The following is a 13,581-nucleotide window of genomic DNA, read 5'->3' as shown; positions in this document are numbered from 1 at the left end:
CCCCTGTAAATGCTATTAGTTCGGTCATTTTAAAGTACGTGTATGGCAGCTTTGGAAGCAGGTTTTAAGTGTGTTAACATTTCAGACCTACGCCACAGATTCCTGCTAATGCTTAGCTTTAATTCTAATATTAATTCCCATTGGGGAGTGTTTATTTTCAACACCAGTCTCACACACACGCACACCAAAAAACCAACCCCGTCATGGCTACCAGTACACATTCCTATTGAGTAAATAATCAAAGCAGGCTGAATCACTTTGTTCCCCCTTCACATCAGCTGATTTGGGTGAGCTGCAGGAGAGCCTTGGGATGGATAATGCTGGTGGGGAGCTGCTTCAGCCCTTGGAGGGACTCGAATGTACTCAGGCTTTGGGTTTTAGTTTTCCCTCTTATTCCTCAGTTTGGTTTTCTGTAAGCCTGAAAAAATCATAGGAGACTGAATTTGGGAGTTTACTGTAAATTTACACTGAAATTTAACCAATTTCAGTGGAGTTAGCAGCATCCTTAGGGAGATACATGGGGCTGATTTTCAGGGCTGCCAAGACCTGCAGCTCCAGCTGGAAGACACAGCCTGGGGGTGCAGCAGATCTTCATAAGGACATTCCTTACCTCCCTGAGCCTGCAGGTCTCTCAGAGCTCTCTGGGCAGAGCTCTTAGTTCCCGCATTTAGCATTTAGCTCTGAAATGTTTGATTATTCTTTTGCTGGACTTCGCTTCCGAGAACCCGCTGCAAGAAGATGAATAATGAAGCTGTGGACAGGAAGCATGGTATTTTAATGCTCCATTGCTTCAGAGCTGTCCTTGGCTTTCTTTTCTATGGCGTGTAAGCCAGCAGTGGCCTGACCTAATGACAGATCTTGGCATTCCCTACCAGTTTATGCCTTTGGAGATGCGTTCAGAAGTGCTGAATGTGAGGCTCAAGCCAGCTCTGCTCCTTACAGTGACCAAATCTGTCTGCTTATGTACCGTAGGAAAAAAATAATGACTGTGTAGGGTCTGGGTTTCAATAAAACCTACTGTGCTCTGTTAGCTTCAGATATTCGTCTGCCCCAAGGGAGTCTGCCTGCTTTGATTGCTACTGGTGGTGCCCACAGAGGACTTTTCTTATGTTTTCTTTTCTCGTTCTGGGTTATGGTAATGAATGGAACTGCCAAGCAAGGCTTCATGTGAAACCCCGCCTGGTGCAATGAATTAGCCACTTCATAAACCTGCCCCGAGTTTCCTTCTGAAATTGACCGTTTTGGGTTTCTGGGAGGTGTCCAGAGGCTTTGTAGAACTCAAGTTGATGAGATCTATCTTTATTCTGCACGTTTTGCTGTGCTTAGAGGAGTAAAGCGGAATGATCGCTGCCTGCTTTTCATGTACTTAATGCAGGAGTTAATGGGCCTTTGTGCACTCTTTGCAGGCCAAAAGGTTTGAATGGAAAGTCAGGCTCTTCCCAGGAAATGCAGTTGGTTCTATTGCTGCAGCTGAAATTAGGTGCTGAAGTTTGTGTCTGAGCATCTGGAGGTAACGGTTTTGTTACAGAGCAGCATTTCATATTCCCTCCATGGCTGCCAAAAAATTGGGTCAAGTGTAGGATTTTAAGCGTGTTTCCCCTTGAGCCTGTCTAGTCTATTTTTAGCACTGTGCTTGCTGTAAGTATCCCAGTTTTCCCTTTCCTTCCTGATGCAAAGCACTCTGCAGTGAGCTTTTTATGCATCTTGCAATCTCTGCCTACAAGGAAGATAGCTGATCTGTTCCTGTAAGATGATTATCTTACTGCATGCTCTGCATTTCCCTAACGAGCTCCACCAGAGCGTTCAGAGCTGAGGATCCACACCTAGCAGCTCTTTTCAAAAGGAGGTCAGCAGAGGATCTTTCCTATTCATTCTCATACACACCTACGATTTTAGGGCTTTCTGAAAGAGAAACCCTCTACTCAGAGGCTTTTTGCCTGCAGTGACAGTAAGCAGAGTTTAATAAACTGCAGTGGCTGCGGCTCTGCCCTCTGGTATTTCCTCAGTGCATTACTTATGCTGGCATTTGGGGTCTGTAAATTTCCAGCTCCACTGCAGAAGCAAATGGAAACTTTTAAAACCGGGTTAAACGGGCCTTGCAGCAAAGACTGGCAAATAGAAGCAGATGTACCTTTCATCAGTAACATCAGATTTATGTTCATTGGACAGAGACACGAACTGTTCCACAGATGGAGGCAGTGCAGTGAGCAGCCTGCCCTGGGTCTGTTTCTATCACCCACCAGGTGTGTGCCAGCACAGGTGGCTCACAGAACTGCAGGATGGGAGGGGTTGGAAGGGACCTTGGATGTCATGGAGTTCAGCTCTCTTGTCCTGGGCAGGGCTGCCAGCCACTGAGGTGCTGTGTTGAATTGCTGCACTGAGCACAGAATCACCAAGGCTGGAAAAGACCCACAGGATGACCCAGTCCAACCATCCACCCATCACCAGTAGTTCTCACTAAACCATGTCCCTCAGCACAACATCCAAATGTTCCTTGAACACCCCCAGGGTCCACGACTCCACCACCTCCCTGGGCAACCCATTCCACTGCCTGACCACTCTTTCAGAGCAGCAGTATTTCTTAACATCCAGCCTAAATCTCCCCTGGCACAGCTTGAACCCATTCCTTCTGGTCCTGTCACTAGTTACACAAGAGAAGAGGCTGACCTCCAGCTCACTACTTGCTTCCTTCAGGTAGTTGTGGAGAGCAACTCAGCCCAGCTCTCCAGCGTGTCCAGATCCCTCTGTAGGGCCTCGCTACCCCCAGGCAGCTCCACACTTCCAGCCAACTTGGTGTCATCTGCGAACTTACTGAGGGTGCACTCAATGCCCTCATCCAGGACATCAATAAATCTGGGACAAAATGTGCTCGTCAGTGCTGTACTGTGGTAATGCTGTGGATCTGAAGGCATTACAGAGGGAGGAGTCCAACATTACTGCATCTCCGAGCACAAAAGGAAGATATAAGGACTGCTGAATCTCACTGGCTGCTTTGTAGTCATGAGGTGAGCTGTGTTTATTTTTCTACTGTTACCATTAAATGAAATCCAGCATAAAGAAGAACCAAGTTGTCCAAAACAATGAATACTGCATTTTCACATTGCTGTCTTCATGAAAAAGACATGTGGTTTTGGTTGTGTGCGTGTGCAGATGTACTCAATAGACTCACTCTGACAACTGGAGGCATGCCTGCATGTTCTTTAATCATGCTATAAGGAATTTCCCAGGCTGTAAACTAACCACAGGTAACACGTTTCTCTACAGACTTGTAATTCCATACACATCGCAGATGGGTACAGCTGGCATTCACCCTCCAGTGAAGCTCTGGCTCATTCCCACATGTTGCTCCTTGTGCAGCTCATGCGAGAATTCTGTTTTTCAGGACTTCCTCCTGAAAACACCCTAATTCTGCATATGGCCCTTTGACACCTACATAGATAACCCTTCCCTGGAAATACATTATTGTAAGGCTTGAACTCTGAAGATGAAGATAACATGTAAGACATTACAAATATCGATGGGCATGATCAGTGTGTTTTCCTTCATAGTGTGCCCAGCTGATCCAAGGACGAGATCAGCGTACAGCTGGATGAGAGGAAGGATGTGCCCAGGTCTGAATGTATCTGCACTGCTGGCTCTGATGAACAGAAAGCCGCTTCCTGGGGCTGTATAGTCATATAGAGACTGAGTGCCTCTGAGTCTGAGTGGATGTGCTCTCCTGGTGGGGGATGGCATCTGGAGTTCTCAGAGGGATGGGGCTGAGGTTGTTGAGGGAGAAGGGAATTAGGAAAGGAAGGAATTAGCAAATATGGCTTCAGAGGGGAACCCAGATTTTTAACTTCGGTTCTGAGGAACATACTGTTTGATATCCAAGAAAGGCATGTTCTTTTATGATAACCTGCTGCTAGAAATACAAATTGCTTTGAACTATTGACTGTTCTTTGAAAGACTAGTGTTCTTGTCTGATATTTAACATACTTAGGAAGTTATAGATTAACTGAAACATGGATAGTCCTTTACCAACAGAAAGGATACAGGTGGGGTTTTTCTCCCCCATAATTTAGACAGGCTTTTATTCTGAAGCCCTTTTGTCTGAAGACTGCTTTCTCCCCTCAGATGACACCCATATCAATGCTGAAAGGCTCAGCTGCTCTTTGCAGTTGACAGTACACCAGGAAGAGCCCTGAGGTCCAGAGAATGGCCCAGTCTAATGACAAGATTTTCTTTGGTTTGAAGAAGCTCTCAGAAGTTATTCAAACAGCAGCTCTGTGTGATTTCACCCTCACAAACAAAAGGCCACAGGATGTCTCCAGCTGCAAAGCTTCTGAAGATCTGCATTAGGCAGTGAGAGAGAGGTTGGGTGCTGCTGGAAAGCTCTGAGTTTTCACGGAGTGCCAGTCAGCACAGTGTAGAGTTTGATCTCCCTAAAGTGCCAAAAGATGGTCCTCTGAATCCTGACAGTGTGTCAGTGGAGCATGAGTTTGTACTCACGTTGCTATGAAGAATGCTTCATAATTCTATCCCTTCCCAGTCATTTACCCACCTGCCTTCTGCCCAACTGGCCTTGTCACCCCAAGCTTGTTTTCTTCTAGTCCATACTGTCTGCATCATAGGGGACCCCAACTCAGTAGCTGTCCTTTTTTGGGGCTTACAGAAAAGCAAATCAGGCAATGGTAATTTCATCTGAGCACCTGCTGAGGACAGCTGATTTCCTTAACTCTAGTTAACATTGCAGTTGTTTTGTTTCCCATCGAGTCTGAGTAATTCCAGCCCTAACCAAGGTAACAATCTGGCAGTGATCTCTGTGCTCCTTGGCTTCACCTCTTTCCCTGATCCTCCTTCCATTTTGCACATCCCTAACAATACTGAAAAATCTCCATGGATTGCGTTATGCGATGCCTGTGCACACTGACCTGCTAAGCACTACTGTAATTCTAATAAATAATAATAAATTAAACGTAGTGTAACTCATTAATGGAGAAGAATCTACATGGTATGTGTGAGCACGTGGAGTTTTGGCAAATTCCTACCATGGTTTTCTTGTCTTGTAAATGGGCTGCACTAAGATACTCCTAAAATTTCTTCATTTGGTTGCAAACCTTCCACGTTCCCTTTCTCAAATGTTTTGCCATATTTCTGCTGCCCGTCTGGCTGTGTTAACTGAGGGGTGACACCTGCATTGCAATTTGTGCTTTCCTTTTCCACTGGAAAGGCTTCTTCACTTGCCTCTTCTGGGTACAGGAAAGCTTTGGGCTATGGAGCAGGTTCCACATGAGCCAGATCTCAGCAACTTTCAGGCTGTGAACCACCATCAGGTCCTTGTAAAAACAGGGGTCAAATGTCTGTAGGTGCGGGGCTGCAGAAGGCTTGACAATACCAAAGGTCTTGAATCCTTCATGCAAAATGGGTTTGAGGCTGATTCTCTGTAAGCACATGCCCAGAAAAACATCATCGATGGGGAAGAGTTCTACCTCTCCACAAGCCCTGGACAGCTTCTTCATAGTGCAGCTGGACAACAAGAAACCTCCTCCTCCTGCGTAGGCTGGGTAGATGCTGAGGCCATACATGGTCTCTGGGATGTAGTATTTACTCTTCCGGATGCGGATGGGACGGGCATTGTAGATGATGTCCCCAACAAAGAGGTCCTCGGTGGGGTCATGTCTCTCCAGGAAGTCAACAATGTTCTCGATGTTGACAAAAACATCAGCATCGCCTTTAAAAATGAATTTCACATTGTGGCAGAATTCAGCAGCCCAGTTCAGAAAGTGGATCTCCTTCAGAGTCAGGTTGAAGAAAGTGTCCATGAAGTCCCAGAGTAAAATGTCCCGGTAAGCCTGACTCTCCTGGTGCATCAGGGTCTCCCACGTTGCCAGTGATGTCGTGTTCTTTGGTGTCCCCAGGAGAAACACTCTCTGAATCTGCTGCCCATTCACCAGACCCTCCCTGCCCCAGGTTTTCCGGACAATCTCCCGCCTGTCAAAGTCTTCAACTACTGATTTGATGGCAATGAGCAGAAAGGGACCTCCAGGTATTCTCCTGCATTTCTTGGGCTGGTTAATGAGGAGGTTGAAGTTCCTGTTGTCCTTGTTGAGGAGGTAACGCTTGAAATTGAAGGCAGAATCAGTTGACAGGGCTGGAGTTGCAGTGTGGACCCTGCCATTAGCCACTTCTGTTTGTCTAGTGATAGGAATTACTCGGGGTCTGGGTACTGTTGCCTCAGTCAGTGTGGGTCTCCCAGGTGCTCTGGGGTCAGAGAATATTCTCTGTGTTACTGAAGGCTTCTTCGGCTCCTTGTTCCCTTTGGGGGCTAAATACTCAAACTGGGTGTAGAGCACAGAGCAAAGTGCTACCACCAGAAAAAGGGTACAGATCGCATCCCCCTTGAGATGAACTCTCATTGTCCCTGCGGTCTTCCTGGGGCTGCTAAAAGCTGTGGCTGAGCTGTCTGGCACACTCGTCCATCTGTAAAGAAATGTGTGGCACGTCAGCAATGAGAACTTACAAAAACAGCCTGCAAGTTCATTTTACTTATGCAAACGCCAGGACACGTTGAGGAACTCACGGAAAGACACACAGATCACAAACCTAACACAGGTCTTGGTGCTGTGGGTCTGTGACTTGGGTAGGTGTTCAGACACTGAGAAGTCATCCAACACCCTGAAATACAGCATGAAACCAACCCTTCCTCCCCCCTCCCTCTCTGCTGAGTGCTTTATTCCATTTCAGAGACTTCTCTGCTTAGGGAGGAAGGTGGTGAATAATGGACGACACCATGCTTCCAGAAGTCTTTCATTTCTTCTGCTGTGGTCCCTTGGCTGATGGGCAGATGTTCTGTGGTGGCGTGTCTGGTTGGGCCATTGCTGGAGTTCCTCCCTGAATGCAAAGTGAGCTCTTCTGAACCAGCTATAACTTGTGCCTTCAGAATAAATGCACTAGACACGCTCTTGAATGCACACGGGGCCTTTTTACTGCCAGTAATCTTTATAAAATATTAAACTATTCTGAATATCTTCTATTACTAAGGGTGGAAGGGCCATGTTGCCTCTGCCAACTTGCTCCTAACCAGTAAGTAAGAAGTGTGCAAATAAATCCCAGTGCAAAGCATCTCAGCAGAGACTGGCATTAGGAATGCTTCGTTTGCACATGAGAGGTGAAGCTGTCCTGTGCTGTGCAAGATTTGATTCCCCACTTACACTCTTCCCAGAGATCTTCTGTCTCATTTGATCAGTCCTTCAGCTGCAAGGAAAAAAAGGGAGTTAGAAGAAGGCATAAAGCAGGAGGCAAATCTGTCTCAGGGGAAGAGCTGTTGGTAGCCTCATACATACGTGACTTACTTACCTTGCCTGTGCTGTGTTAACAAAAGATACCTTTGAAGGTATTACAGTTTTCTGTTATCTTTGAATTAGCTGAAGTTCAGCTGGCGTGTTTGAGGGAGCGTTTTGCGGGAGCACTGCTGCTTGGCCAGATTCTGGCCTCAGCCAGGATCCCCTTTAGCTCAGCGACATCCTTTCTCAGCAAGTCCTTTCTCTCTGTCATGGGTTGTATCACATGCTGATGGTTTGCTAACTGTGAATTTTGGGTTGGCCATAAGATGACCTTCTTGAAGCTCAAAATGAGATCGACAAGCCTATAATTATGAAGCATGAAACAGTGGCACAGCACTACTCCCAGGGATCTAGTCAATGTAAAAAAGGCAAGTTGATTTCTTGACTACTTCCATTACAGCTGTTAGATGCAGGTTTCTTGGACCTCTTAATTTGAGCATGTTTTCATTGCTGCTTAACCCCATTATCAGGTTACTCTTGAAGTGAAGAGCAGTTTGTCATCCTATGGCACCAGTTATCTTTCCTCCAAGTGCAGCTCTGATGTACTCACTGACCCCTGCATTGCCCCCGCTCTTCTCCCAGCGTTACTTTCAGAAGTGTCTTGCTTATGCCCTACTAAGGCTCTTTGTGTCCCATGTAGATTTAAAACCATTTTCTCTCAGCTCTCCCAAACTAGCATGACCTGTGCTCAGCAGGGTGTGCCATCACGGCACTCCAGACTGAGCAAGAGATGCGCAGCTTCAGGCAGGATGGATCCTGACCAGTTGGATTTCTCCACTCACCTCTTTCCTTACCTTGACAGCAATTTTTTCTCTCTTTCTATACAAAAGTTTTATCTTATTTCAGCGGTCAGGATCCAGATGGCAATTAGGGAACTGGATAAAAGTCCTGGCTCTTTCCCGTGTTTAATTTTATCAGCTACAGTTTGGAATGAAATAATTGGACTCATGATTTCCATGACTTACAGATTTATCCTGCCAGCATCTCTGAATCTGGCAAAAAGGGCCCACAATAGAAGCCAATAAAAACCCTGAATTGTTTCAAGCCTGGGCTGATAGCCCAGATTTTCTTCTGTGTTTTCATTTATTGAAAGAAAAGAATCCGAAACAGCGATTTTTGTGCTGAACTGAAGCAGTTCGATGCTGAATGTAGACGTCCAGTCTTCAAGAAGAGCCACCAGCCTTCAAAGCAATCCCTTGATTGAGTTAGGTGGGTTTCCCGGTCAGTGATAGTTATTTATTTCCTTCTTTTGAGAGAAATGCCCTCAATCATTACACAGGTGTCAGCTCTGTCCGGTCCCTAAATTCAGAGCAGCTGATGTCTGTGGCAGAGACTGTCATGTCCCAAAGCCAAAAGGGTTATTCATCCTCCTTGGCACTGGGAGCAAAAATAAACAATAATAACAATTTCAGGGCTTTCAAAGTGAGCAGGAGATGTGTGATGCCAAACAATAGAGCGTGTCCTGATACTGCAGCCTGGGTGAGCAGAGAGCGCAGATCAGGAGGGTCCTGGCAGGGTGGGGCTGGAGATGTGGGGATGCAGGACAGTAGGGCTGGGGCTGTGCAGCTGGTGGGGCAGTGGGGAGAGCTGGAGGAACCAGCTCCTGCTTTTTGGATGTTTGAAAGATTCTGACAGGTAGCCAAGGGAGGCTGCAATAGAAAAAAAAAAAAGATGATTTAAAAATAAAACCTGCTCACCCTTCGTTCTTGCGTGAATGATGTGAAGCCTTGGGCTCATCCTGGAAATGTTCGTCTCTTGCAGCGCTGCCACATCTCTGTTACTTGGCACTTCTGCTCACACGTGGGGAAAAGCCTTTGGATACCGTTCCTGGCTCTCAGTCACAGTGGTGGTGATTCTGGAACACTTCTTTGTGCTGGGAGACCGGTGACTCAGCCTGCTCAGCCTCGGGAAAAGCAGCTGTGATAGCAAAGCAAACTGCAGATGTGCTACGTGGAGAAGGAGGGTCCAGAAGCATAAAGGTGGTCAACCCCAGAGCACGCTGCCCAGAAAATGTTTCCACCCAGGTCTTCTCCCTCTCTGCTGGAGGGTTTGGGTTGTGCAAGAGAGAAGCTGGGCTGCTGGTGGAGATGTCCTACCTGCTTCCCTGTACAAGTGTTGTGGGCTGTCTGAGTTTCTGCAGTCCTCAGAGGAACCTGGAAAATCTGGGGGTGTTTTGAGGCAGCACTTGAGGTTTGGGCTGTTTTGTGTTGCTTGAACCTGTTTGATGGGAACAGCACCCAGTGTTGGGCTCTGGTCTGCAGCATTGTCTCCGTCCCAGCTCTTTACCAGCAGCTTTTGTTGTGTGTAACAGAAGACCAGAGAACGCAGCAGCAATTCTGTTCAAGGAACCTGACAGCAACTCCATGATGTCCATCGTGAGCAAACCCACAGCTGGGACTGACGTGTGCCTCCAGCAGGAGGAGAGCTGTAAGACCCTCTGTGCTGCTCTGCTCCATCTCCTCTGTCAGCTCTGCCTGATGTGGCAGTGGAACCATTCCTGTTCCACATCTGCCCGTGTTAAAGCCACACGACACCACTCACCCCTCGCTTATGGTGGCACTGCTCTCAGCCCAGTGCTGCTGTTCCATTGTGGAACCTCAGCCCCTGGAGAACCTCTCAACAAAACCTGTGGGAAGAGGCAGAGCTTCTTGGTTCCTCAGTCCTGCCTCATCTGCCAAGGTCACACTGGCCAGCTCTTGTGCTGGTAAACCACGTGTCCCTGTGACCATGTCCTGTACATCAGCTCTTGCAAGCGCTGGAGTCCTCTGGGACCCCCAATAGAAATCTGCTCTCCAACATTTCTCCAGTTTCCGGGCTGCCTTCACCAGCAGCTCACTTGACACAGCAGGTTATTAGATTTACTATTCTTTCAGCTGCTCCCCCCACACTGCCCTCCCCTTGGCCCAGCTCTGGGAGCAGCAGGCTCTCACTCCACGCTGGGCAGAGGAACAGAGCTCCCATTCACAGCGCTGCTCCCAGGTGATGCTGCCTTTCCTGCAGACCTTCCCCTCCTGCTCACAGCCACGCTGGCTTCTGGAAGCTCATGGGGACGCTGGGAGCATCCCATGCTCCTTCCACCTCCTGTTGCTTTGAAACACAGCAGATTGGTCTCACTGCAAATCTCATGCAAGACTGCATTTTGCATCCCATGGTATCTGGCTCTGTTGGGTGCTGCAGGAAAACATCAGCACCCAGTGCATGAAAGCATGAACAAAACCACACGTTTAGTGATTTGGGCTGGTTTTACAGCCTTTAAAAGGGAAAAGAACAGTTCTGTGTGTTTGACCAGGAGAAGCAGCCCTCTTTCTTTGCTGTTTGGCTGTCATGTAACGAGCTCTAGTTCTGGCAAGACTTCTGTTTTGTTCTTGTTTCTTTGATTTGGTTTGGTGCAAAGAAAGTAAAAAAAAAAAAAAAAAAAAGTAATCATAGCAGATGCTGTGTGTGTGTGTGTATGTGTGTTGTGTGTGTATTGTGTGTGTGTGTGCATGCATGCGCTATGGGATATCTGTGAAGAGGTCCCATTTGCAGCTCTAGAATTAATAGCGGTGCTGAGGGATCTAAGCCTCTTGCCCATCAGACGGGGCAGGCTGAAACAAACAGACGCCCTTTGGCACATTGCTAAGCACAAAGCCCTACAAAAAGCAAGTAAGAAAAACAGTCACTGTGCCGCCTAACCAGAAAAAAAGCCATTCTGAACTCCCAAAACAAAGTCAGAGCAGGCTGTAGGGTTTAATTAGCTGGATGTCTCAGCAGAGCTTTCCCAGGGGTTGGGAGCCAAGTGGGGCCACCCAGTGCCAAAGGCTCTGCCCGTGAGCAGACAGCAGCCCCATGCTATGGGGCAGGAGCCCCTATTTCTCTCCCAGGTCGCCTTAGTGCTGCAATGTGGGGCTCCATCGGCTCCCAGCTGGCTCCTCCTGTTGTATGACAGCCTCCTGCAGCCTGGCCTGGCCTGGCAGGGCGTCAGGACAGGGCAGTTACCTGGTGGTGTGGCTGTCCCGTCACACCTGGATATGACTGAGAGGCAGCTCCACTGACGGGCTGACAGGACGACACAAGCATCCAAAAATTCCTGCAAGCTGCGCTCAGCAACTTCCTGTCTCGCTCGTCTCTTTCTCTTCCAGTTTCCCACGTTCTGCTCTGAGCACGCAGCCATGAGAGCCCATGAGATTCCTGTCCTCTCGCAGGAGAGAAGCAGTTTTCCCTTGCACTGTGCTGTGGCCATGGAGAAGACCCAGCAGCCATTCTCTAAAAGAAGCCCCAAACTTTCTGCTGTGACAGCAACCAAGGACACACACAGAGTGCCCTATGGAAAGCAAAGCACAGCCCACGCGGGGTGAGGGCTGCTCGTTTGGAGGCTGCAGTGGTAAGTTTGGGGTTCTACATGCAGACACATCTCAGAAGCCACTGTGCAGAGGGAAGAGCTGGCAGAGGGGAAGGCAGCAAAGAGGAAATGAGAGAACTCCCACTGCTGGCGGTGTGGCTCTGCCCCGATGGAACGCACGCAATGTCTACTTACATCCCATTTGATAGCGCGGATCCTGCATCCCCTCGGTGCTGTCCCGGCAGTGGGCTGCCAGGCAGGCACATCTGGATGTAGTTAGTGGGAGACATTCTTCAGCCTTTCAGCAAAACCAAGGAAATCCTGGCCGAGCCAAGCGGGGCTCTGCCCCTGCGCCCCAAGCTGCACTCACACTGCAGCCCCCCATGCTCCCCTCATGTCTGCGTGGTGCTGGGGGGCTCAGCTCACAGCGGTTCCCCACGATGGGCACCGTCTGTCCGTGCTTGGTGGGGTGGAAGGAGCGGCTGCACCAGGGGAAGGAGCTGGCTGCAGACCCAACACCAGCACGTGACTGGCGGCCGTGCGCGCAGCTGTCCTGCAGCACAGAGCGCAGGGACAGGATGGGGTCCCCTGGGCTCTGCTCTTTTTCTGGCTAAAACAACCAGAAATAAAAAATGATGATGATGATGATTTTTTTTTTTTAATTGAACCATAACCATTTTTAATAGGATTTTTTCTTTCCTCCCAGTAGTTTGGCTTTTTTTTTTCTTTTTTTTTTTTCTTTTTAATTTTTTTTAAATCCCATTATGATTATTTACCTCTGCAAAGGTTGTAGACACTGAGGTAGGGCTCAGTCCAAAAAGGAAACTCAACCTGGGGTTTGTTCCTTTATTCTACCAGGGAAGTGATGGGAGGAGATGAAAAGCTGAGCAGAGGCTGAAGGTGGATCATGGAATCGTGGAGTCATTAGGGCTGGGAGACCTCTAAGATCACTGAGTCCAGCCATCCACCCACCACCCACTGCCCACGTCCCTCAGTGCCACATCCCCACGGCTCTGGGACGCCTCGTGGGACAGTGACTCCCCCCCTCCCTGTGCAGCTGTGTCACTGCATTGCTGCTCTTTCAGAGCAGAATTTTTTCCTAATAATCCAACCACACCAAACTTCCCTGAACGCCAAACTAACATCCCCTTCTGGCTGTTATTTTAAGTGTCTTAATTTGAATTACTTTGATACAAAAAGGTTTTAACCGGAGTTGAGTCTGAATGGCTGTTACCATTCACCACCCACCCATCAGCCGTTTCTGTCTCTTGGTTCCTGTGGATGCGCTGACCCATTTGACTTCCCAAGGCTGGAGAGTGCCCAGTGGGACCTCTGTAGTACAGCAGCTTTTTGTTAGTGCCAAGCTGGTCATAAAACCATGGCCTGGACCTATTCGGTTGTTTTAAAAAATCCCTGTGTGGCTGAAGGTATGTCCCTCTTTCTCCTCTACAGCAGCAGCCCCAGGCTTCCTACCTTCCTCCCCTGAGTGACAGTCACAGAGGTGAGGAACAGACCGGTGTCCTTTGCTCAGAGCTGTGTCACTCTGTGTAACAATATAGGGTCGATAATTCGATCATTGGTGCTGTGTATGCAGCATCTTTCTGCCTGCCGTTGGGCAGAGCCTTGCCCATCATCATATCTCTGGGGAAGACAAGCTGTGCTGCTGGGAATACGGCACTGTGGTAAATGAAGGGCCAATCTCAGGATTTAAAGTACTGTCTGAGGTTTCAGTGTGTCAGAGTGAAATACTGCTCTGCTCGAGTTCATGGCTAAAGGAATTTCCATGAGTGCAGCTGTCAGGTCAGGCCATGACTTCCTGTGCAAACCCACTGCAAAGGATGGGAAGTCCAAACCCAGCAGCTCCCCCACAGCGGGATGGTGCCCCTGAAAACACTCACCATGAGTGGGGCCCTCTGGGGCAGCAGTGGTGCTGTG

The 13,581-nt window shown here is 48.4% G+C and overlaps 1 protein-coding gene across 3 annotated transcripts; it reads right to left on the bottom strand.

The window, feature by feature from the left end:
* Positions 1 to 3,182: 3,182 nt before the first annotated feature.
* Positions 3,183 to 12,219, bottom strand: B3GNT9 (UDP-GlcNAc:betaGal beta-1,3-N-acetylglucosaminyltransferase 9). 3 transcript variants are annotated; one of them, XM_015873565.3, is made up of 3 exons: positions 11,842 to 12,219; positions 7,194 to 7,236; positions 3,183 to 6,462 (listed from the first exon to the last, which is right to left on the bottom strand). In XM_015873565.3, exon 3 carries the CDS (start codon positions 6,396 to 6,398, stop codon positions 5,157 to 5,159), a length of 1,242 nt encoding a protein of 413 aa, XP_015729051.1. In that variant the 5' UTR covers positions 6,399 to 6,462; positions 7,194 to 7,236; positions 11,842 to 12,219; the 3' UTR covers positions 3,183 to 5,156. The 3 variants fall into 3 exon arrangements, with proteins under 3 accessions (XP_015729051.1, XP_085407756.1, XP_085407757.1); XM_085551630.1 differs by lacking the exon at positions 11,842 to 12,219 and adding an exon at positions 9,023 to 9,242; XM_085551631.1 differs by lacking the exon at positions 11,842 to 12,219 and adding an exon at positions 7,339 to 7,438.
* Between the last annotated feature and the right edge of the window lie 1,362 nt (positions 12,220 to 13,581).

The sequence above is a fragment of the Coturnix japonica genome, chromosome 6 (genome assembly GCF_054131305.1).
Source record: "Coturnix japonica strain WE chromosome 6, WE-NBRP24, whole genome shotgun sequence".
Taxonomy (NCBI): domain Eukaryota; kingdom Metazoa; phylum Chordata; class Aves; order Galliformes; family Phasianidae; genus Coturnix; species Coturnix japonica.
This window is presented reverse-complemented; position numbering and strand designations above follow the sequence as displayed.

Excerpts from the sequence above, each read along its gene's own strand:
- B3GNT9 (XM_015873565.3), bottom strand. The coding sequence starts at position 6,398 with ATGAGAGTTCATCTCAAGGGGGATGCGATCTGTACCCTTTTTCTGGTG.